This window comes from Solanum dulcamara, chromosome 3, assembly GCF_947179165.1.
Source record: "Solanum dulcamara chromosome 3, daSolDulc1.2, whole genome shotgun sequence".
Lineage (NCBI taxonomy): Eukaryota > Viridiplantae > Streptophyta > Magnoliopsida > Solanales > Solanaceae > Solanum > Solanum dulcamara.
The window spans coordinates 59,403,981-59,428,968 of NC_077239.1; the positions used below are offsets into that span (position 1 = coordinate 59,403,981).

Consider the following 24,988-nt stretch of genomic DNA (forward strand, 5'->3'; position numbering starts at 1 on the left):
GCATAATCTACTGTTAGTGATTTCATTTACGAGCTGTAAATTTCACTCGTCAATCCTAAATTTCTAAAATTGTCAATCATTTAACTCCTCATGATCTGATGGTCTGATTTGATCTAGACTTAGAACTTCTGAGATGTTACATAGTGGCTATCAGGTTTAAAAAAAATAGAGGAGGAAATGATAGTGGTGTTTTTTTAGATGAAAACGACAGTGGTGAGGGAGAGGGAGAGGTGGTTGAAGAAAAGAGAGAAAAGAAAAGGGTGGATGATAGTGATGACGAAGGCGGCAACAATAGCGGGAATGATAGTGGTATTGGAAGAAGTTATAGCTAACAAAGAAAGAAAGAAGAAGAAGAAGAAGATTATTTTAAAAAATAGCTAAAAATATCCCTCTATATGTGTATTGCACCTTTCTTGCCATGTCAACGGAAAATGTCTAATAGATACTCATTTTAAGCAGTGAAAGTATTCAATAGGTACAAACCCTAGTTAAGATATTCAAACGAAATATATAGACAACTTTAAATGGTCATAGATGACTTAAAAAAAAATCCAACATGATATGCGTCACCCACCACAAAATTTTAATTTGAATTGAAGACCTATTGACGAAGGAGGGTGCTCATCTACAACCTCAATGAACATTTGGTGTAACATTTGGCCATCGGGTTTGTAATGATGCATATTAGTATGATATAGTAATACTTACGTTCTAACCAAAAAAATAATTAAAAAAATCAACCATCCAAACAACCGCTATTTTTGTCAAATAGTTACGAAGTGGTTTCTTCTTCGGGAGTTCCTGAGGATTCAGCCATGGCGGAGATCTCTGAAGCACTAACTTCCTCCGATCCACCAAACACTAGGTCGGAAGAGGAAGATTTCGACCCTAAAACCATGCGTAAAACAAAGCCTGGATTGAAGCGTTTATTTCTCACTCTCACTGTCTTCATTTCTTTTCTCATCGGTATTCCTACACTCTTCATTCCATTTATGTATCCTTTTTCTGTGTATTTAAACTCTTTTTTTTTTTTTTTTTACAAAACTCTTAACAATTTATTCTTCTATTTCTTATGTATGTATACAGCTTTGCCTTTCTTACTTAAGTCCATAGAGATTTACCGAGCACCATTGCCTTTTGAAGACATCGATTTACTATCAACGGAAATGGAGAAGAATCATTTGCTGTTCCCTTGCCAATTTCAAGCAGTTTTTGTGAACTTCGATGACATTACTGCCGTAAATGACCTAGGGCTTTTGATCAATTCTCATATGCAAAAACTCACTTCAGAAAATACTCTACTTTGTGGCACCTGTGGAAACAATTTTACTGTGGCTGTAACAATTGATTCCAATTCCAACTGTATTCACAGCCAAAGCGGAAATGGCAACGGTAAATGGCAGTGTGGTATGTTGAATGGATTCGATAAGCTGAATGATCATGATGAGGATTTTGATGAGTATTTGGAGTCGGTATTGGATAGTAAGAATAGGAAGATTTATACGGTTGTGGTGATGAATAGGAAGCAGGAGGACGTTAGAATTGTTGTTGGAAAATATAGGCATGCTTGGATAGTAGGAAAAGATTCTGTGGAGAAAGCTGTTGAGAAAATGGCAGAGGTTTTTATCAAAGTGTTTGTGAATGGTGGGAAGGAAGAAGGATCAATTCGTGGGGAATTCATGCCAGTAGGTGCAGATGGCAAGGTCGTGCTTTCTTTCAGTCTTTTGAATTCTGATCCACATGATTGGGTTTATGATTGGTAATCACCTCATTTTCTCTTTTTAGTTACCGAAGATCCTAATTTTATTACACATTGTTTCTCATTGCAAATAATGGAGCCTATAATTAGTTTTTTTCGTTCCATGGTGTGGTGTTTCAGTTACTTTTTTTTTTTGAATTAACGATGTAGTGTTTATTGGTTAATGTGTTTGTAGCTTACTATGTGTTTCTTGCTAAAGTTCATATGTTATGAATGTTGTATTTTTATCTTTGTTTAGCCAATACCCAATCAAACATATTATCTATTTACTCATTTAAAATATTATCATCTATCTACAGGGATTTTAAAGAGTTAGATGAGATTCTGCTGACTCCTGTGGTTGATGCTTTAAGACCAGTGGCTGATATTAGTGTGGAAAGCCAGGTTAACTGTCTAACCTTTACATTCTTATACCACTTAAGGATTTAGGGTATATCTTTCCTTTGGTTCCTTTGAGCTTATACTTATGAGCTCTTTTTATTGCAGGTTCTATATCATACTCCAAAGTCTTCATATTCATATTGGGATGACACCCAGGGTAGCTATATTTTCAGTACAAAAGATCTTCCTTTCTTTGTAAGTTAACTTAATGACTAATATGAATCTGACATTCTTATTGACCGTCAAAGTATCGACCCCCCACTCTCCTCCCAAAGAAAAGGAAAAGACATAAATTCAAACAGCATCCTGATTTGTATAATATCCGAGTTTTTGTAGGTAAATTCAAATGAATGGCACTTGGATACTTCAACAGCAGCTGGAGGGCGGTCAAAAGTCTTGCATTTTGTCTTGTATGTTTTTCGTAATGGATATTTCATTTAAAGAAGAACTTGCAGAAGCTTCTATCACAGATATTGCATTGTTAACTTTTTATGCTTTGATATCTGTGAACTGATAGTATAGTATGTGGAATATAGCATCTACTCGTTAAACTATCCCCCCCCCCCCCCCTGCCCTGCCCTCTTCTTTTTCTATGGAACTTGTTGACTTGAATATACTTGTTTAGGCAAAAGAGAAGCACCACTGAGTTCCATATCCATATTTAATAATTCTTTGAGGATTCTGCACAATCCTGTGCAAGTCTACTACTTAAAGTCAACTTCTGACTTGTACTCTGAAAAAGAAGAAAAAACCCAGTTCCTTGAGCACTACGCACTGCAAAATCTAGTCATGCTAAATGATTGTTCTATCATATTTAAGCTGGATAAATTTAGCAAAATACAGTAACCTGGGTTTCTCAATGCCAGATATGTGCCATCTGCAAAAGAGTGCCCACTAAAATTGCAGTTGCCAAATGGAGAGATTTCCATGACAAATGGTTTTATATCTCCGGTGAGTATTAAATTTATTGTCTCGATGTTTCTATCTGTGTCCGCCATTTCATATATTATCATGCAGTTTAATACAGTTGATTCCAGATGTGGGGAGGTATTATTGTTTGGAATCCACCGGCCTGTGTAGAGAATTTTCAAATGCAACATCTTTCCAGGCACAAAATTTCTTCTAAGGTAAGGATCCTCTCCTTATGGTGACTAACAGTTTAAAAGTCAAGATGAATGAGCCTCATTGAGAAAAAGATTTTGAGAATATACAGTTTATGTGACATGGCCCTTCTTTTTCTTTGAGGTCTTTTTTTTCTGAAAAAGGAAGGGAGGTGTTACACTGCTTATATATTTCTATGCATTCTTCATATGGGTTTTAATTTGTTGAATTTTTTTTCTGTTATTCGTGCATTGTCATCTGCACCTACAGTCTTGTCCATACGTATTTAGTTCCACTTCAAATTGTTGTTGCTTTGGCATCCTTAGTATATTAAGCATATTTGTGTAGCTGAGTATATTTGTGCTTGTATGCATGTGAGAGATTTCAGATGCACAATATGTTTACCTGTATCATAAATCCAAAATGAGAAACTGAGATGTAAGTAATTCTCATCAACTTTAACAAGTTGGAGGCTTGGACTTCAATTTTGTTTAAAATGGGTTTTGTCAACATCGATAACAAACTTGTCTCACTGTTGAAGTAATTTCTACATTGATTCCCTGTTTCTTCATTCTTTTTTTTAAGGTTTATTGTGGGGTGTCTCCTATGTTTATCTGTCTACTAAGTACTAAGCAAGTAGTGCACGATGTTGCTTTCGTGCAATATATTTCTTCCCTAAAACTAGAGTAAGAGGCAGTGTTGTCAAAGGCACAGTTAAGCCCGGAAGCGAGGCGCAAAAAATGTTGAGCGCTTGCTTAATGTGCGTTCAGTGTCATCATCAAGGTTCAAAGTCATACTTTGCCTTGCTAATGAGTGTCCTGACGAAGTGATACTAAACAATTGATATTTCACTTCATTTTAAAAATTGTTTCAAGTTCTTTGTCCATATGTTTGTTATTCATGCTTATTATTATTATTATTATTATTATTATTATTATTATTATTATTATTATTATTATTATTATTATTATTAATCTTGGACTAAACATACATATTTGTATTTTTTGATTTCTCCATTTGCGCCTTTTTTCATTTAAGGCCCACACTTTATTTGCGCTTAAAGCCCCCAACGGACCTTAGAGCTTTTTTGCGTTTTTCGCTTTTAATATCATTGGTAAGAGGGCATGCGGATATACTGCAACATTCACTGAGTAAAAAAAGGATATACAGCAACTTCTACAACATATTCTCTAATTGAACAGCCAAGAATGGACCCCTTTACATTTTGCAAGGGAAATTAAGAAAGAATCTGTGATGTCCATATCTTTGTTTTTTTTTTGGATGGTATTTAACTACTTAAGATTGAGAAATGCATGCTCTGAAACAGGACTTGAAGATGATTTCTGAAGTTTTAATGGGACAGTTGCGCCAACTATTTGGTTTGAAGTCTGAGAGCCTTTATGTTGGTGGATTTGCCACATCTGTACTTCTAACCAGTGACAAAGGCTTTGCAGAATGGTAAGATTAAGATACTGCTTAGGATGAACAAAGATGGAACGTAAGAAACAGCTTAAAAACATTGCATGATTGCTTAAATAAAAGTAAGCCACCAATGTAAGTGGATTGATATCTGATACGAACCATTTCCTTTTCATCTAAAATGGGATATAAGTGTACTAAGTCTCTGAATTTGTTTCAGCATCTCCTTGTTGCATATTTTGGTTCTTAAAAATCATTCAGAGATTGAATGTTTTCTCTTGGTATTATGTTGTTTTATATATCTGTCTGTTTGCAAAACTATTCTTTGATTTCAATGGACACTTTTAATTCAACTTTTTTCAATTTAGATGTAGATATTCTGGGGGCTTATATCTGATCATATATCTTTCTAAACATTCTTGTTGTAGGGAGTTGGACATGTTATCTAGGCATCACACATGTTTCAATCTTCTTCAGTGTGGCACCACCCTTGGATCTCTCTCTCGATTGGTGGGTTATCAGCTACAACTCCTTTCTGCTTACTTCATACTTTTAGGTTTTGACAATTTTCTCCATCCAGGTTCAGTCACTACCCAGGATGATAATCATGGATGAAATAGGAAAACAGGTTAGAGTTTCGATCAACTATGAATTTTAAATGTGACTTCCCCTCACACTTTAGGAAATATTTATTTGAATCTAATTATTTATATGGCTTTCTCCTGAGTTCATGAAAGTAAAAAGGATAATTTTGCTGATTAAGATATTTTAATTGTGGAATTTATGGTTTAACATATTGGTAAACACTTTTTACATCACCTATCAATACATATTGGTAAATTGTCAGCACTCGTAACTCTGACTAATTGTTCAGGTAAAGTATTCTCTTGAAGCTGCAAAATTATCTCTAGGCAATGTGTCTTTAGGATATTCTGATGCTTCTGCTGGTATGTTTCCTTCACCTTGGTATTAGTATTTGACATGGTTACAACTAGTAGTTTCCTTTGCACTTAAACCTAAAAACTATTCTTGTTTATTGTCAGTTTTCTCAAGAAAAGCAAGAGCCTTAGCAGAGGATGCCTTTTTCCATCCATCTATGATGTCCGTGAGCTACTATTCATTTGAGCACTGTTTTGCTGTATATTCGGTAAGCTTCGTGTCACTGAAGTATAATATATTGACATGGCATTCACATGCTTTTAGTTCTGTTAACGATTAACTATAGGATCCCACCTTCATCGACTCAGTGTTCATCTGTTTTTAGTATGTTTTATTTGTTACACTTAACTATACCACTTCCACTTTCGTGTCAAAGGTAGGATGTGGTAGGGCACAAATGCATGTAAAGCAGATGATGGTTCTGCATGTCTTCTGTTTATGAAATTATGTTAACAAAACAAAGACGAGCAGCATATAACCATTCAAAATTCGTTCTTTCCTCGTGCAATTATTAAATGCACGAGTCTTTGAAAATAACATTTAATGTGTGTAAACTGTTGAAAGGAGGGCTGTTGCTTGAAGGATTTCTACATGTCGCTTTCATACGAAGAAATATCTAGGAACAGGTTAATAATCTGTGGTGGGTAGTTAACATATAGAGTAAGTCTCGACACTCTTTAAATTGACTGTTCTAATTTTAGCTTTCCGTCCTCTTTTGACACTCTTCTGCTACACCATAGTGATAAATTTGAGAGCACTGAACTTTTATCCAGCATCAGCAAGTCGATGCCCATTCTATCCTGGGAAACCCATCGTAGTTAAGTGATTGTGTTGACTTCCTATTTGCATTGGTGTAATTTAAGAGGGTGGCATCGGACTCGTTTTGCACTTCTTAATACCACTTCTATTTCTTCCATTTTACAGTGTAATTAATTAGGGATTAACGTTCAATCAATACTTAAATGGTAGCTATAGTTTATATTTTATTCTCATTCTGTCATTTGCAGTCCAAGATTAATTTGGATCGGAGGAAATAAAAGTTTTTTGTTTGTTCGTTGCAGCCATTCTTTCTGCCAGTTTCACTGCATGTGCTTCTTGCAGTCATTAGAGAATGGAAAAGATATAAAGTGGAAAACAGAAAGTACCTTGCATGGAAGGTCAAACTTGAGTAGCATGTCAGAGTTACAGATAAATCTTTAGAGTGGAAGAACAAAAACTGGTGTCCAGGGACAATGCAAAAGTTGTGGGAAAAGCTTATGAGGCTTGATTGGAGATGAAACCTTTCGTGGTAGTGTACCCAAAAAGTTTTGGACCCATAGTTGAGAATTGACATGTGGCACTATTTCTTGGAGATTTTATACAAATTTTACTACATACAAATTCACGTGTGTATTTTTTTTCCTTACAGTAGCGTGTAGTGCAATGATGTACTACAGTGCAAAACATTGTCATAGTTAAATTTGTCTCCGAGATAATATTTAGGCTAAAGAAATCAACTCTCTGTCACTATAATGGTGCATTAAAAAATTTGTTCTTTTATTTTAGCAATTGATGAGGAATTCTTTACTATGGAAAGGAAAAAGTGTAGCATTTCCCCTGCTTAATATTATTTTGGTCAGAGGGGGAGATAACAAACTAAATGGACACTGCTCAGCATTAACGGCTAGCGTACTAGATCGGTTGCTAATTAAACACAGGAGGCAATATAGTGAGTGTGTAGTTTTACTTAGTTGGAAAAGGGAAAAAACATAAGTACACTATTTAAGAAATAAAATAATACACATATAACAATAGTTTCTTCTTTTCTAAATATAGCAGTAGAATTTTTACAAAACACAACAAATAAGGTAAAATAAAAAACATGGTAAATATTCTTTCCTTGATTTTCTCCCAGATTGTTTTACAAACCTCCACGATTCGACAAATAAACTCAAAACTATTTCAAAGAATTTTACCGTCTAATCCATCGCATTAATGACGGAAGGCAGCAACATTTCAGTTTTAATTCAACACAGTGGATATTGAGTGAAGGCATGCCACTCAAAACTTGGTCGTGATAATATAATGAGGCTAGTAGGAATAGCTAGTAGACACCTTAATTCTTGGGCTCTTTCTAGGTTGTAGCTTTCACCGGAACTTTTCTACTCATATTTGTAGAAAATAAAAAAAAATAACTTAGAAAAGATACATTTGAAAACGAAACTGAAGATGGGACTTGAGAAATGTTGTATAAACTTAAGTGGAGAAACAATGTTTTCTGCTAACCAAGATACAATGGTATATAGCTATGGTGTGAGAAAAAGAGAATATGACTCAAGAGAGAAGAAAAATTACATCTGCCCCAAAAATTGCTAAACGGAAGTAACCAGAGAAAAAAAGTCTCTTCCCATAGTAAATGTATTATATACGTATGTACTTGGCGTAAATCCGAAAAATTAGATAATTGATTCCGACTCTAAAAAAATCAGCCCCAAATCTCAAAAATTCAGCCAAAAAAAGTGCACTAATCTATTTGTTATGTTTTGTAATTAAGAAAACTATATTTTGTAAATAAAAAAATAGTACATTCATGTATCGTAAATTAAGGTCTTAAACCCAATATTTATGCGATTTTTTCGGCGGGAAACTACAGACTTCACAGTAAAAATAATATATCAATTTATCTTCAGGAGAAGTGAACAGATAATAGTGATACTAAACTTAAAAAAGTATGGAAAACTAGATGAGGGAGAAGCAGCAAAAATTGGCTTCCAAGTTACAAGCAAAGCAATCAACAAAGCCATTAAATTATATGCCCTTGAGGGCAAGCTCATCATTAAATGTTCCCATGTTGTACATGTTGAGAGCTCTCATTAACCACACTTGACTTGATAAAACCCAAAAATTGAAAAAGAAAAAGAAAAAGAGAACACTTGAAAGAAATAAATCCCAGAAAGAGACTTGTACAGTTAAAACACAAGCCTGCTGACTTGTCAGATGACAGGCCAATGAATAACCCCAGCAAAGGGAGATTATCCCCAATTATCAGATTCTAGTCTCCAGTGCTAATATTATCTTCTTCCTTGGACCCTGAAATAACCAAAAGGGGGACAAAGCTTTCAATCAGCACGTAATAGAAAAGACTACTGCCCGTGCCATTTCACTAGAACAGCTTCAACTTTATCAGTATTCGGTTGATTCCTCAAATTCTTCACAACAATAACACCCTTTGCGCTTCTTCCAAAGAAAAATAATAGTTTATTGAGTGTAAGATAAAAGGACTTTTGATGAACAGTGAACGTTTACATCAAGTGTACCGCAACAAGACATGTCATTAAGGTAAAATGGGGATGATATGATTAAATAGTTTCCAAAATGAGAAATGTGTCATCTTTCTAAAACGGAAAGTGTATCACATAAAATGGGACAAAGGGAGTAGCTCAAAAACAAAGAAATGAACAGAATAAATGGTTAAAGAGGTTTTCCACTGAAAGACCAAGCTATCACCACGTGGTCAGGCTTGACTCTGAAATTGCAAATCCAAAGATGTGCTACTCAAGAATCCTTTGGCCTAACCCTTGAAAAGCCTAATCTCTCGAATCAGCGTTATTATCAAGACAATCAAACCTAAGAAGCTTAAGCAGAAACATTTATTGAAAAATTTCTCGCATCAAAAACAATGTCTACTGAATTGACCTCCTTCATTATGATTTCTCTTCCCATTCATAACCAAAAATTAACAAGAAAATGAAAAACAGGAAGGCACAATATTCAAATGAATTCTCATACAAAATTACAATACTTACCATTGGTATTCCTATAGCTTTAAGATCTTCATCTGTCATGTGCACAAGAGCAGCCATATCAACCTGCAAGAAAAGCAAAGAGAGAAGGTGAATTTCTGCAGCATTTCAAACTATATTAAAAAGGAAAGAGCAGCAGTGAATTACATACTTCTTCAGCTTGAAATGTAATTGCATACTTCTCAAGACCCAATGACTGTAGAAAATTATCCACTGATTCCGCCTGCACCAAATGTATAAACTTTTATATGTAAGAGTAGTCCCACAGTGTACTCTGGAATAGCAAATGAGCATGCTTGAGTAGTTTTTAATCGCTTTTGTTTATTATGTGATAGCTGATAACATCAAGGTAAGAAACCAGAGTCCTGAAACAAGCAAGAACGAACACCGACAGCCACAACCACTGATCATACAGTAGTAAGAATTGCAAAACAGAGGGTCTTAATTGCACATGAAAAATTAAAGAAATAAGGAATGTGCAGATCAAAGGCAATAAGCTCACCACACATGATTGTCACTAAACAACGATAAGGTATGCAAAACATGTGAAAGTGTGTTGAAAGACGTTGAATGGTAAAAACAACAAACAACAACAACATACCCAGTGAAATCCCACAAGTAGGGTGTGAGGAGGGTAGGATGTACGCAGACTTACCACTACCTCATGGAGGTAGAGAGGCTGTTCCGAAAAACTCTCAGCTCAAAAGTCACAGTTCCAAGTACGAGAGAAAAACAATCTATATAGCATAATGCAAAAAAAAAGAAGATAAAATAAAATAAATATAAATAAATAAATAAAAATAAAAATAAAATGCAATGCAAAATTTGCAAGACACGGACAATAACTATAGTTATAATTATAACAAAGTACTGCGATAATCAAAGGCAATAGCAACACAACTATAAAGGCACGCCTAAACCTACGGCTACCCTAAACCGACACACAACAAGGCACAATTCTATCCCTACTAGCCTTCTATCCAAATCCATGACCTCCACTCTTTCCTATCTAACAATGTTTTGAGAAGCAAGAAGCGGAAAAAAGCGATGGGGGCTCGCTTCACAGAAGCGAGAAGCGTGAAGCGAAGTGCATGTTTTTTTCAGAAAAAATGCTATTTAGTATAAAAATAAAAAATAAAAAATATGCATAGATAAATAATCAAGAACTCAAAAGACTTGGATTAAAAAGTAAATAGATAGTCAATAATCCTCATAAGAAACAACATATAAAGCAAATGCATAACCAAATCACAAAGGGAGTAACATCCTATTCTTCAACAAGATCCTCAAACTCTTGAAGTGCCATCAGCAAGGGTTCTACTTGATCCTCATCGGAGGACTCATCAACAAGAGTTCTACTTCTATTTGAACTTGAACTTGAACCTGTAGCTACTCTTTTTTCCTTGCCCCTTAAAGTACTCTCCTTAAAACCACAAGATTAAAAAATATTTAAATATAATTAATATATCTTTAATTTAAGATCACAAGGTTCAGAAGTTTTTTTTAATACTCTGTATCAAGTCAAAACCAAACAATCAAATTGAAACGGAAGGAGTACCAAATCGAACCTTTAGAAACTGTGCGTGTAAACATATCATAGTATTTGTGCAGAAATAAAAGCTTTTAATTAAGAAATTATAAAAATGTTAATATTATATCTGGACGGAAGAATAAGAAAAATAGTGTCAAATAAAAATGAAATGGAAAAAGTAATATAAAGTGAGCAGATCAGTAGTATTCTTATAAGTAATTTTGATTAGCTTTCTAATTAAATATTAATATTATATCTAGATTGAATAATATAAAAATAGTTTCAAACAAAAATGAAATGGAAGTGAGCAGAGTATTAAATTAATCTATACATAATTATCAATCCTCTAAGTGTAACCTTTTGGACTTTGTGGCAGACAAGTGATTCATGCTTTCGCTTTTAGACCTTCCTGGCAGTAGCACTAAGTTAACTTTATAATTTTTCTTAATATACAATTATGAGGAAAAATATGAATGATTTTCTCTATAATTTTTTTACTACTGAGATTTTTTTTTTAGTACCCGCTTTTTCCAAATAAGCGAGCTTTTTTCTCGCTTCTACATGAAGCGCGCTTCTCGCTTCTCCCATGAAACGCACGCTTTTTTGAAATCGCTTCGCTTCACGGTATTGAAGCGCTAGGGCCTCGCCTCGCTTCGCTTCACGCTTAAAGCGAGCGCTTCGGCGCTTTTTCACAACACTGCTATCTAAAGTCATGTCCTCGGTGGTATGGAGTAGCGCCACATCTTGTCTAATCACCTCGCTCAAAAACTTTTTCGGTGTACCCCTAACCCTCCGCATACCCCCAAATCCAACCGCTCGCACCTCCTAACTGGGGCGTCGACACCCCTTCTCTACACATGCCCAAACCATCTCAGTCTCGCTTCTCTCATCTTGTCGACCACAGATGTCACTCCCACCTTCTCTCGAATAACCTCATTTCTGATCTTATCACTCCTAGTGTGCCCACACATCCATCTCAGCATCCTCATCTTCGCAATATGCATCTTCTGAACATGAGAGTTCTTCACTAGCCAGCATTTCACTCCATATAACAGCGCTGGTCTAACCACCATTTTGTAGAACTTACCTTTAAGTCTATGTGGTACTTTCTTATCACACACGACTCCAGAGGCAAGCCTCCATTTCAACCATGCTGCCCCAATGCAATGCGTGACATCATCTTCGATGTCCCTACTACTCTGGATGATGGATCCAAGATATTTAAAGCTTTCTATCTTAAGGATAGTTTGGGTGGCAAGCCTCATTTCCCTGCCCTCTTCATTATCGCAACACTAAATTTGCACTAAATATTCTGTTTTGGTCCTGCTCAATTTGAACCCTTTGGACTCCAGCGTGTCTCCAAACCTCCAATCTATCATACTCCGTCTTGAGTCTCATCAATCAAAACTACGTCGTCCGCAAATAGCATACACCATGGAACCTCCTTCTGAATAGACCGTGTCAGCTCATCCATCACCAAGACAAAAAGAAAAGGGCTCAGCACAAATCCCTGATGTAGTCTGCTCTAAGTCACCTCCCACGTCCTAACCCAAGTCTTGGCTCCAACATACATGTCTTTTATCGCCCCAATATACACCATCGGGACACCTTTAGCCTCCAGACACCTCCAGAGAACATCCCTCAGAACTTTGCCATAAGCCTTGTTAAGGTCAATGAACACCATATGGAGATCCCTTTATCTTTCTCTAAATTTCTCCATCAGTCTCCACATAAGATGAATTGCTTCAGTAGTCGACCGCCCCGACATAAATCCAAACTGGTTCTCTGAGATTGACACTCCTCCTCACCCTCATCTCCACCACTCTCTCCCAAATCTTCATAGTGTGGCTTAATAGTTTGATACTCCTGTAATTATTACAATTTTGGATATCACCCTTGTTCTTGTACAATGGAACCATAGTACTACACCTCCATTCACCAGGCATCTAGCAGTCTTTAAAATAACATTAAACAACTTAGTCAACCACTCCAAACCTGCTTTGTCAGTGCTCTTTCAAAAGTCCATCGAAATCTCATCGGGCCCAGTCACTCTCCCCCTCCTCGTCCTGTTAACAGCACGACTAACCTCCTCAACCTTAAAACACCTGCAATACCCAAACTCTCAAAGACTATGAGAGTACGCCAAATCACCCAGTACAATGTCTCTGTCTCCTTTTTCATTTAAGAGTCTATAGAAGTAAGCTTACCACCTTTGCTTGATAGAGGTTTCATCCACTAACACTTCACCTTCCTCGTCCTTGATGTACTTTACTAGATCCAGATCGCGTGCTTTTCTCTCTCGTTTTGGCGAGCCTATAAAATCTCTAATCCCCACCTTTTTCCCCTAACTCGACATACATGTGTTCAAAAACTGCAGTCTTAGCACTGGTGACCGCCGACTTCACTTTTGTTTTTGCCTTCCTATAGATATCTTTAAGCCTATTCTTCTCCTCCTCATCCATGCACTACTCCAACCACTCCGTATAGGCAACCTTCTTGGCTTTCACTTTGCCTTGTACTTTTTCATTCCACCACCAATCTCCTTGACAACCACCAAAGATTCCTCTCGATACCCCAAAAACCTCGATAGTTGCTTTTCTAATGCAACTAGCTGTCATGTCCCACATGTTCACATCCCCGCTACTACTCTAGGCGCCTAAACTATTCAACTTCTCCCCCATCTCCCGAGAAAAGGCGGGAGTTAAGCCCCACATCTAATCCTCAGTCGATCATAAAGGGTCTTCTTTCTCCTATCCCTCTTAATCTCCAAGTCCATTACCAAAAGCTTATGTTGGGTGGCAATATTTTCACTCGGAATAACTTTGCAATCCTTACAAAGTACTCTATCACCCTTCCAGAGGAGTAAGTAGTCAATTTGAGTCCTAGCTACCGTGCTACTAAAGGTGACCAATTGATTATCCCTCTTCAAAAAATACGAATTAGCAATAACCAACTCAAAAGCTTTGGCAAACTCCAAGAGAGAAACTCTGCTGCCATTCCTTTCCCCAAAACCAAAGCCTCCATGGACATCATCAAGACCATTAGAAGTTGTACTGATATGGCCATTGAAATCTCCACCAATGAAAATCTTTTCGGTACTAGGTATACCTCTCACTACTTTATCAAAATCCTCCCAAAAGAGCCTTTTGACTTCTTCATCCAGACCCACATGGGGTGTATATGCACTAACAACGTTCACAATAAGCCTTCCTATAACTAGCTTAATAAACATCATCCTATCATTGATCCTCTTAACCTCTACCACACACTCCCTAAGATCCGTGTCGACTAGAATACCGACTCCATTCCTATCTCTTGAGCCTCCTAAGTACCATAATTTGAATTCATCCACATCCCGAGCTTTAGAACCTACCCATCTAGTCTCCTGAACACACGCTATATTAATCTTTCTCCTCTTAAGACTCTTCACTAGCTCTATGGACTTTCCTATAAGCGACCCTATGTTCCACGATCCTACTCTCAACTTACAAAAACTCGTCTCCCTCTTACCACTATTTCCCCTTGCCTTCACCCCCAATTGAGGACATGACCCTAGTCCACCATCAGTAACCAAAGCCACTAAAACGATATGAACTACAAAGTGAAAAAAAATTGATAACAAATAAATTAAGAGAATACAAGCAACGAGATAATAATTGCCAATGTAAAATGTATAATAAAGAGACAACACACACTAGCTAATATGCAAGTCAAGAACCCTAGACACTAAGTGAAGAGGGAAAGTGAATAACAATAACTAAAACACTAAAGGTAGGAACTAGGAAAGAAGAATAATAATCAAACTATAAATATTCAATTGAGGAAAGGAAAGATAAAACCCGGCCCGGAGATATTCAGTCGCGGGAAAGTTCGCCGGGAGGATCTCGCTAGATCTAGGTCCGATCTAAACAGATCTGGCCTAGAGAGAATGTGACAAAGATTTTGACCAAAATCCTAAACGTCACCGAAAAAGTTAGACGTTGCCGAAATTTGCTTGTAGCCGCCAGAAAATGCAAGAGGAGACCAAAAGCTTCATCGAAAAGTCGCCGGGGAAGCCTTTTTAGTCAGATCTGATCCTCTCCGGATAGATCTATGCCTTCTAGATCTAGTCAGAGTTGTGGCCGGAGCAAATCTGAACTACCAAGTGGAAAATCTGAAAAACAAAGAAGAAAGAGAGAAAGAAAGAAAGAAACAAAAAGAGAGGAAGAAGAAGAGACATTTAGAGTGAGATCTGCCAGAACAGTGCCGGAATAGTGTCGGAACAGTGTGGACAGATCACAGTTGAATGGTAAACTAGAAAGAAAACATAGGATCTATATGAAGCCTTATATATAACAATAAAAGTTTTAGTTTAATTCCTGTTTCTACTATAAACCAGCACAGACGAAAGTGGAGGTGTCGAATGTGAGCATGAAAGGTGTGGGATTTGACTAGACCAATGAAATTCACAAAGGAGTCGAGGATTAACTTCGGAAAAGAACAACTTATGGAGAAGGGTAATTTGCAACAAGTATGGTTAGAAAGGGTTGTGGTGCACAATTCATTTTAACAACCCTTATGGAGTAGGGGTGTGGAGATCGATTAGACAACAGTAGGATTTGTTTTTAGAGAACTCGAGTATCCAAGTTGGTAATGGTAGAAAGACCTTGTTCTAGACAGACAACTGGCTAGGACATGGGTGTTTGAAAGAACTTTTCCCTGAATTGTTCAGTATCTCAACAAACGCATATGCTTATTTATCCACAGTTAAGGAGATGTAAGGGTGGAAAATTACCTTCAAGAGGGCTCTAAATAATTGGGAAATTGAAGGAGCAATGGAGTTCTTAAAGACACTGGAGCATTTTCAAGGGTTAACAGATGCAGAGGTGTAGTGCAATCATAGCAAGGATGGGAATTTCTCAGTCAAGTCTACCTATCTGATAATCAGCAGCTGTGCCCATCAGATTGATGGCTGGCCATGGAAGCCAAGTTGGAAAAAAAACTCCCCTACAAAGATTCTCTGTTTCACTTGGCTCATGGCAAGACAGGCGGTTTTGACTCAAGAAAGGCTGAGAAGGAGGGGGCTCCAAAATATGCTCCAGATGTTTGTTTTGCGAGACCAACGCAGACCTAATAGCCATTTGTTTCTTCATTGCTCTTTTACTATCCAACTATGACAGCTCTTTCACAATATTGTGGAGATCAACCAACTCCACCATAACTAGCACTGCTGCCAACTACCACCACACATTCTTCCGACACCACTATCAACACCGCTAACTACTAACATCAACTAATTCACCATCACAACCACCACCACCACTACCCTTCGCCATCATCATGACAGACACTACAATGCCAACCACCTGCAAACTATCACCACCACCATTATTAGCCACTAACACCAATCGATACCACTACAAACCATCTCCAGCATCACTAGCGAACATAAATGTTTCATTTTTTAATCAAATAATGATTTTATTTTATTAATTTAATATTTAATTTATTATATTTGAATTGTATATTTATTATGTTTACAAATAATACATTATGCACATTCAGAAGTTGAAAACAAACAATCTTAATCATTCAGTGTTCAAATCATTCAGATTCAGATGTCTTAATCTTAATGAAAATAAATGAGGCCTTGGTGGAGATTGAATACTGCTTGCATATGGTGGACAATTTGGAAAAAAGAACTCTGGAGTTTTTGACAATAGGGGTAGTCATGTGCAGGACATTTAGATGAAGTGTTTGCTTTGATTTCACTTTTGGTGTAAACATAGCTTTTTAGAGGAGGTTTCTTTGATATATTTCATTGGGCAACTGTAATTGGTTTTAGATTTTTGTTGGTTGTCGGTCTCTCTTCAGTAAATATGGCTTTTGCACTACCCTAGTGCTTTTAATTAGCAACATTACTGATTTTTTTTTAAAAAAGCATAGCAGCCTGATTCTATTTTCCTTTTTCTTTTTTCCGTTGAAATGGTAAGCAAAATTTTATATTAAGAAATCCAGGCACTAAGAAAGTGTTGGGAGTTGTATTTATAGCAGTTGCGAAAAGCTCAGTTACCCCTCTAATCAGTGAGGACACTGAGAAAAGCTGTAGACCTATCTACATAAAAACATCCTGCATACTACACCAAATGGCCAAAAGTGAAATGCTATTGTATTTCAATTTGAGCATGTTCTCTTTCTCCAAATCACCTACCATATGCAAGCTTGGTTGGTTTCCCATATCTTCCTTTTCCTTTTCCCAAACTAAGGGTCTGATGCTAGAGAAGCACAAGTCCTTTTGGCGGCTCCAACCTACCATTGATCCTAATATGGTAGCCAAAATTTCCACTCATATATAAAGCAAAAAGCTTCCCTAATTCATTGATAAAGCAGCTTGTGGATATGTCAATTGTCATAAAAAAATTAATGGCCTCTACTTTTAAAATTGATGAGTAACAAGTCTGGCTACCACTCTTTCAACAATCAACCCCTAACATGTGGAAGAGTATACAAACCTCACTGTAGTACTCTATTAGCACTACAGAGTTGAGGCAAACGTAATATGTGCATAAGAATATATCATCTATGGGGATCAAGGCACTCTACTTAAAGAATCTTACCTTATGTCAACCAAAGATATTCCCAGATTCATCTATATTACCAAGAATCTTTCCGGCTTCCATTTGATTAGCTGGTTGAAGTGAGGATAGATCACTATAAAAAGCCCAGCTAGCACAAAGGGAAGATGTGTCTCAGTGACTGCTATTCAGAAAGGTTGAGTTGATTTTCCCTATGCATGTGTTGCACGGACACAGTTACTTCAACCATACTTTAGAGTCCAGTGAGCAGAGCAGAGTCCTAGCCACAACATATGCATACACAACAAAATCAAAGACGTATGCCCAGAAAAGCTCCTTCTATCAAACTGGAATAAAAAAATTTTTATACATTTTCTCAAGGATATAAGGACCAACCAAGAAGCACTTAGAAATAAAAATTCTCAACCTCCTACTTATGAGTTTATATAGGAGGCTAGTTTTTACACTTCTATGATTTTTGTTTTGTAAGTATTACTGAACTACTCCTGGAGTATTCCTTTGTTTATACAACTTACCTTTCTCCAAAAAATTCTCAACCTCCACATAGGTAGGGGTAAGGGTCTGCATAAACCCCACCCTCCCCAGACCCCACTTGTCGGACTACACTGTGTATGTTGTTGTATTCACAAAACTCAACCCTGGTAATAAACAGCCAGTAGGTGTCAATCTTCTAGACAATTGTGTGCATGAACTTGATTCAGATCTAAGTAGTCTTAATTTTTAAGAATGAACCAAGTGCAGAAGCAAAGATGTTTGCTTTTGAGAGTTCTTTCACTGGTTCGATTCCATAATCCAGAAAAATATAAATATCCAGCAGGGAAGTGGACATAGATTTGAGTCGTACTCAGTAATTTGACTACGAAATGAACTTACCAACAAAAATGGGTTTATATTGGTCACGTAATACATTGTAGAGTATCCTAATACTCCATCCATTCTAGCTTATGTGACACTAGTTCCTTTTTTTTAGTATGTACATTCTAAATTTGGAAAAACTTTAAATTAATGTCATATTTAAGATGAGAAATTTCATAGTGTCTTACAATGTTATGATATGTTTAAGGCAACAATTTTCAAAAGTTCATTAAAAAAAAAGGCCACAAGTTTCAATAGTTCATCAAAACAAAACTAGTTCCAAAAGTCTTACTTTCTTTCTTAAACTATGTGGCAAGGCAAACAAGGTCATGCAAAACGAAATGCAGGGACTACTATAAACCCTATTGGCATAACATTGTTCTAAGCAGGAAACTGACCCACTCCCACTGAACATATAACAAGAATAGCAACACAATTTAAGGAGCTAATACCTAAAGAACTGAAAGTAAGGAAGACGGTACCATGTAAAACATGTGACATGCTAATTTTGTCTAGAGCACTCTATTACCCTTCCGTGTGGGAAATTTCTGAAAGTTTATCTCCTTTTTCTACTGGGGGTCGAGTTGTGTATGCTCAGATTTTAATGGCAATATCACCATTTGATAAAGAAGTAATACTATTGACAAGGAGCTTATCGGTGAAACTAATCTGAGTAAGGAGATCTTGCCTTTTGCTGGGACTTCTTTGAAACTGTGCTAGCAACTTTTTTTGTCTCCATGGCAGGAGCTTCAGCTATGCTACTTCTCCTGACAGGTTTACTTATTTCAGGAGCTGCCTTCAACTTTGCTTTGGGGGGGTCATTTTCCACTGTTTGTGAGTATACAGTAGCAGAGAGCTTTTCACGGAGATCCCTCATACCTCCAGAGACAGAACCTCTAACACTTTGAGTAGCTTGTTGGATACTTTTCTTTTGGAGTTTTAGACGAAGATCCTTAGCACCAATTCTCTGGCCTATGAAAACCCATAGAGATGTCAAAATGTTTAGTGGAGCATTCACAAGTATATTTCCTAATGAATAAGTAATATCTAACTGAATCTAATGGTATCAAAGCATCAAACAACACCGTACTTGATCCCGGAACTTCATGACGCTCGTAAAGATCATGCTCCCATTTGTCATCTTCTTCTCTGTGCCTACAAAAAGATTACAGTAATTGAACAAGAAAGTTAATATGACTCCACCATATGAGGCTTAGCAAAAAAAGATAAGCATGATTAATCTGATATACTTATATACTAAGTTGCTCGGACTCGGGTGTTGGTGTCCGATATAGATGCGGATCTACAGGTTGAATCTTTCACGATTCTGCGATATGAATCCAAGCCTGGATGTGGGTGCGAAGATTCGGCTAAAAATAATTCAAATATCTACATATAAAGTTATAAGACCTAAATTATGAGATATCATGTGGAACTTGACGAGAAAATATTGATTCAGAGGAGAATCTTGAAAGGAGATAAAAGGAAAGGGAGTGATAAACAAATTTCTACATACAAGGTATTTCTTTTTCTTCAAAGAACCCAAAATCGGTCACTCCTTTCATTGAATCTGTCAGGAATTTCTCTGTCGATTTTGTTCAAAGTACCCAAAATTGGTTGACTAGATCGGATATGGATCATACACCCACACCCACACCCACAACCATGTCTTGTCGACATGGGTGCGGCACCAAAAGGGAAGAGTCAGAGCAACTTAGCTTACATATCATCACTAGTACTTACAAATAATCTAAGTTGTGTGGACTCTTCACTTTTGGTGTCGCACCCGCAAAATCTTAAAATTTAGATCATGAAGGATCTGACCTCTAGATCCGCACCCGTACAAGACAACCGCACCCGCACCTGAGCAACTTAGCAAATAATAGTTTTTTAGCTAATTTGTTCATTTCTCATTCGTAGAATGCATCTCCCAAAACATGTGAGATGCTTTGAAGGGGAGAAAGTTATTATACGGCAGCTTAAATACAAATGTTTATGGATTTTAGCTTTTTGGTGTAATCTACAGGTTGTAAAGGATGAAGATAGTATGTTTAGATTTCGTAGAATCTGTACAAAAATAGGGCCTTTATTAACCTTCTTTTTGTTATTTTTATGTGCAGAAAGATTACTGACTCTTGTACTGCTTGCACCAACTTGGTGCTTAGCTAGTGCGAAGTATTGCTGCATTTTTTTAATACATAATCTACTGCCTTCTCAAAAAAATAAATAATGCATCTCCCGGTCCTAATCATTAGGTCGACTAAACCTTAATGTTTTTGAATGTCAAGCAGATAATCCAATCTATGAGGGCCCAGAGCCCCAACAGGACTTTATTTGGTTTGACTTCTAATAGGCCATACAGAAGCAACAAGGAGGAAGGCCAAGTAAGCAACAATGACACTAAACTAGAAGAAAACTGACCATTGCATGAATGCTCTCAGTGCCTCTGTTTAACAGGCACTCACAGTTTTTACAGATATCAACTGCCTAAACCACATTTAATTGAAAGAAATTGTGCCCAAAAGAATTAGAATCCAAACAAAACTTTGCCAATAAAACTTAAAACTGCTACTCCCTCTGTCCTGTTAACTGTGCACACCTTCCTTTTTAGTCTGGCCCAAAAGAAATGAGGACTTATTAAAGGCATATCTGAGGGGGGGAGAGAGAGGAAGAACTAGCATAGGGTATGAAATCCTTGTTGACAGCTTTCTATATTTAGAAATAATTCAATTTTAAACTTCTTGCAGATAATGTATAGCAACATAAATTTTTATAGCTTGTTTTAAACCACAAAGTCCAAGTCTCTTTCTTTCTTTTAAGCCAATGCCTAGTCAAGAACAATCACAAGACATGGAAGGGAGGAAGTACTATCTATTCAAAATAAGAAAAAATATCTTTAGACTGCTATTACAATTTACACACATCTCAGGTGGCACAACAAAAATCGTGACAACACTCTCTGCGCTAAGCAGATGCAGAATATTGATCTTCTTTAAACCAATTCTCCACTGGATTGAAGAAAAAACCTTACTTAAATTACTATATAAAACATCTAACCAAATGCAAATTCACAGCTGTGCACACACAGAAGAAATGAAAAAAAAAAACTGAAAAGTTATAAAAATCTGAAGCCATCAGAAATAATGATAAATGCAAGTAGAAAAGGGGAGAAAGAGGGGAAAACCTCTTGCCAGCAATTTGTCTCCGGCGTGCGAAATCATCAGCAGTGCTGCCGTTAAGCCTATCCTTTATCGATCTCTTTGTTACTGCCTCCACCCGATCAGCGTACATCGTATGCTCCGGAATACCCCCCCGCACTCGATTCTTAGCACGTAACCCTAATTAAACTTCCCTTTTACAGACAAGAATTGGAGGAAATTGAGAAATGGAAAAAGGGAGTGGGCAGGGATTTGGGGGAACTAATTCACGAGAGGGTTTTCGGCAGATATTATTCTGCTAAGCTTTTATAATAATAATCAAAAGAACCGCGATACAGCCACTCTCTTGATGATATGGGTTAAAGATTCGGGTTAGTGGGGTTTTAAGATAAAATGGATAGTTCAAGGTTATAGCCTTTTCAAAAAAGTGTTTTTTTCTTTTGGGGAAGGGTCAATATTAGCCTCAACTTTTGTTTAATAGCTAGATTTATCCTTTGTTATACTATATGGCTATTCATATGTTCACTGTCTACGAATTTGTCAATTTTACCCCTAATTTGACGAAAAGCCCCAAATCAAATGAAATTATTCAAAAATTTTAAAAACCCACCACCTCTAATCTAACCCGCTCGATCCATCTTAATTAAAAAAAGAACCCCAAAAAATATACTCCCACATATATCATAATTCATTTGCTTGGATTCTTTTTAATTAAATGTCACGATCTAAGCTAGACCCTACACGTGACATGACGAATGAGATCCCTAAAGACCCTAAACAAGCCTATTAGCATAAGCATTGACTTAAGAATAAACAACACATGCATAATAAAATTGAAAGCGGAAGATAAGTCTCAAACCTAACAATCTCAACATACAAGAAATCTGAGATAACATCTGTGAATATGAAAACATGCTTTGCTTGACGTGGCCTCTACCAAACATAAATGGGGGCATATGACAAGCCCTAACTCACCCTTACAATCTAAGTCTAAAATTCATGGAAGGAGAGACATAAGGAACCATCATGGTTGCTCCCTCGAAACATGAAGACTCACTAAATAGTGTAGTTTCAACAACAACCTGTACTAGCCACGAGAGTGATGAGAAGCGTTGGACCCTACATTATGAGACAATGTAGGCACAAGTATGCATTAGTACACGAAATATACTAAGTATATGAGAAATATGCATAACGTTAATAAGAAATCATAGTGGGAATAAACATGAAATGCATGACCAAGAATCCTTTAAGAGATTAAAAGTAAATCCCAAATCATGAGATAAGGTCAATGCAATTACTAAAAGACGTAGTGAAAAGCTTTAAGGAAAACATAGTTCATTTTATGGGATATTAATCTTAACTGATATTTAAAACTATGTGAGCTATAACATAAGATTCGGTGTAACTCCTTTCACCAAAAAAAGAGAGGTTACTTGCCAAGATAGACTCTGTATCATTTCATCAATGTTATTGTGGATCCATTCGGTAAGTTATTTATGATAACCTACGGGGCACGTAGTTTAGGACTAGAAGTTGCTACTGGAGACTCCCTTACCAAGCCTCCACCTCAAAGTCCTCTCGGTGCTAAGTCAAATTCTAACGGAATAGATAAAGTCAATTATCAAAACATAACATTTAAGAAATGCAATAATTATTTACCAATCCACATCATAAAATTGTATAAGAATAGCTCATTTCAAGTCATGATTCATAAAGTACTTCATATAGACACTTACCTTTCTAAAAATCTAAATCTTGATTTCTCTCATGTCGTGAGAAAACCTTTCACAATCATTGATACTTACTCAAAAGCATCCTTTAAACATATTTCATCATTTTCATAAAACATGCATAAATCTTTCATCAAATTCATGATCATAGTTCATAAGTGAAATTCAAAGCTTAATGCATGGGTCCATATGGAATCATCTATAAATCATGTATTTCAGTACATTCATGCATAATAAGGTAAAATAACATCAATTGAATCATAGTGAAAAGGACCCATGAATATTTGACATAAACCCTAATTGAATTGGGTGAAATAGAACTTGAAGGATTAAGATCTTTTAGGACCCAATGGATGAAAGGAATCCATTGGTGAATTCCCACATACCTTGATAATCAAAGCCCAAAAGTAATGGAGATTGAACTTGAAACCCTAGCTTGATGGAGAAGAAACCCTCGAGAGAAACCTTTGAGTGTCTTAGAGGATTTTGAGAGAATGAAAGGGAATGGGGGAGTTTGAAGGGTTTAGGTAGTTATAAGATGTCCTAAATAGTTTCAAAACGACATATTTTAGGTGTTAAAAGAATATGAATTCACCAAAATATCCCTAGATTGAATCTGCCGGAAGTGCCCTATGGATAGGACCTACGGTCTGTATGATTTCCTACGGTCCGTGCCTTTGGTCCGTAAAATTGTGCACCAAAACAAAAGCTACTGGAATTGACACTTCAATACTACGACCCTTGTCTACAGATTGTATGACCTCCTACGATCCGTAGTTGACCATCGGGTCAACGCCTGAGATTCTAAATTTATCTCAAGTCTTGGGCTTACCTACGAGTGTCCTCCTACGAGCTGTATGACCTTATACGGTTCGTAGGTATGCCTCGTCTGAGCCTGCACCAGAAATTTTCTACAATATTTCCTTTCCATTTTAACTTTTCAACTTTTGTGGTATTACATTAAATCCAAGTCTGGAAGAGTTACTCTAAATGTCTTGGGCTATCCATTTCGCGCTGTTTGACTTGATTACCAAATTTATTTTTCAAACTTAATAGATTTGTCTTCTAATGCATACATGAAGGTCTGTGTTCACAATGGCAATTACAATTTCTTTTATTCCACATGTTTGTTGGTAAAACTTGTATATAAGATCGATTGTAACGATGGAAGGGAGTCATAGATCATGAGTTTTTGGCATATGTTATTCTATGAGATGATAGAATATTTGATAGCGTTTCCTTGTATTTCAGTGACCTCTTGACCAATTTTAAATTGTCGATGTTTATTCTGGCGACTGTGTAGGAAATACTATTATCTAGGAAAGCTAGACCCTAAAAAATCTCCAGTTAAATAGTTTTGTGCGATAGGGGAGGCAACACTAGAGTCAAGAAAGGAGTGTGGTAAAACAGACGGGTGGGGTAGGGATGATACTCGCTAATTTGTCTGACCACCAGTGAAGAACTCGTTGCAGATTCACATCTTCTCTTAGTGATGATAGTCGGTCAAAACGTAGGAGACAAATTTAACCAATTTAATGTTTAACTTGAAACTGGCACAATGAAGATGGAGCAAAAAAATATAGTTAAAAATCGTATGTTAGTCTTTTGTGTTGTGCATATGTTGATTAGATGATTAGTTCCAATTTGGGAGTAAAGCTTCCATGGGAGGGGTATATTTTCTCTGGTTCTTTTTTAGTTAAGATGGATCGGGCGGGTTAGATTCGGGATGGTGGATTTTCTTTCTTTTTTCTTTTT

General features: G+C 36.7%; 2 protein-coding genes across 2 annotated transcripts; one reads left to right on the forward strand and one right to left on the reverse strand.

The window, feature by feature from the left end:
- Positions 1–647: 647 nt before the first annotated feature.
- On the forward strand, positions 648–7,198 carry LOC129882644 (uncharacterized). Its single transcript, XM_055957024.1, has 13 exons — positions 648–966; positions 1,087–1,759; positions 2,059–2,143; positions 2,246–2,335; positions 2,477–2,550; positions 3,007–3,091; positions 3,178–3,267; positions 4,569–4,699; positions 5,089–5,170; positions 5,241–5,288; positions 5,535–5,607; positions 5,704–5,807; positions 6,661–7,198. Exons 1-13 carry the CDS (start codon positions 816–818, stop codon positions 6,769–6,771), a joined length of 1,797 nt encoding a protein of 598 aa, XP_055812999.1. The 5' UTR covers positions 648–815; the 3' UTR covers positions 6,772–7,198.
- Positions 7,199–8,354: 1,156 nt separating this feature from the next.
- LOC129882645 (uncharacterized) lies at positions 8,355–21,860 on the reverse strand. The gene is made up of 6 exons (XM_055957025.1): positions 21,527–21,860; positions 19,433–19,497; positions 19,031–19,314; positions 9,533–9,604; positions 9,385–9,447; positions 8,355–8,668 (listed from the first exon to the last, which is right to left on the reverse strand). The coding sequence occupies exons 1-6, from the start codon at positions 21,631–21,633 to the stop codon at positions 8,624–8,626; spliced, it is 636 nt and encodes a 211-aa protein (XP_055813000.1). The 5' UTR covers positions 21,634–21,860; the 3' UTR covers positions 8,355–8,623.
- Positions 21,861–24,988: the final 3,128 nt, after the last annotated feature.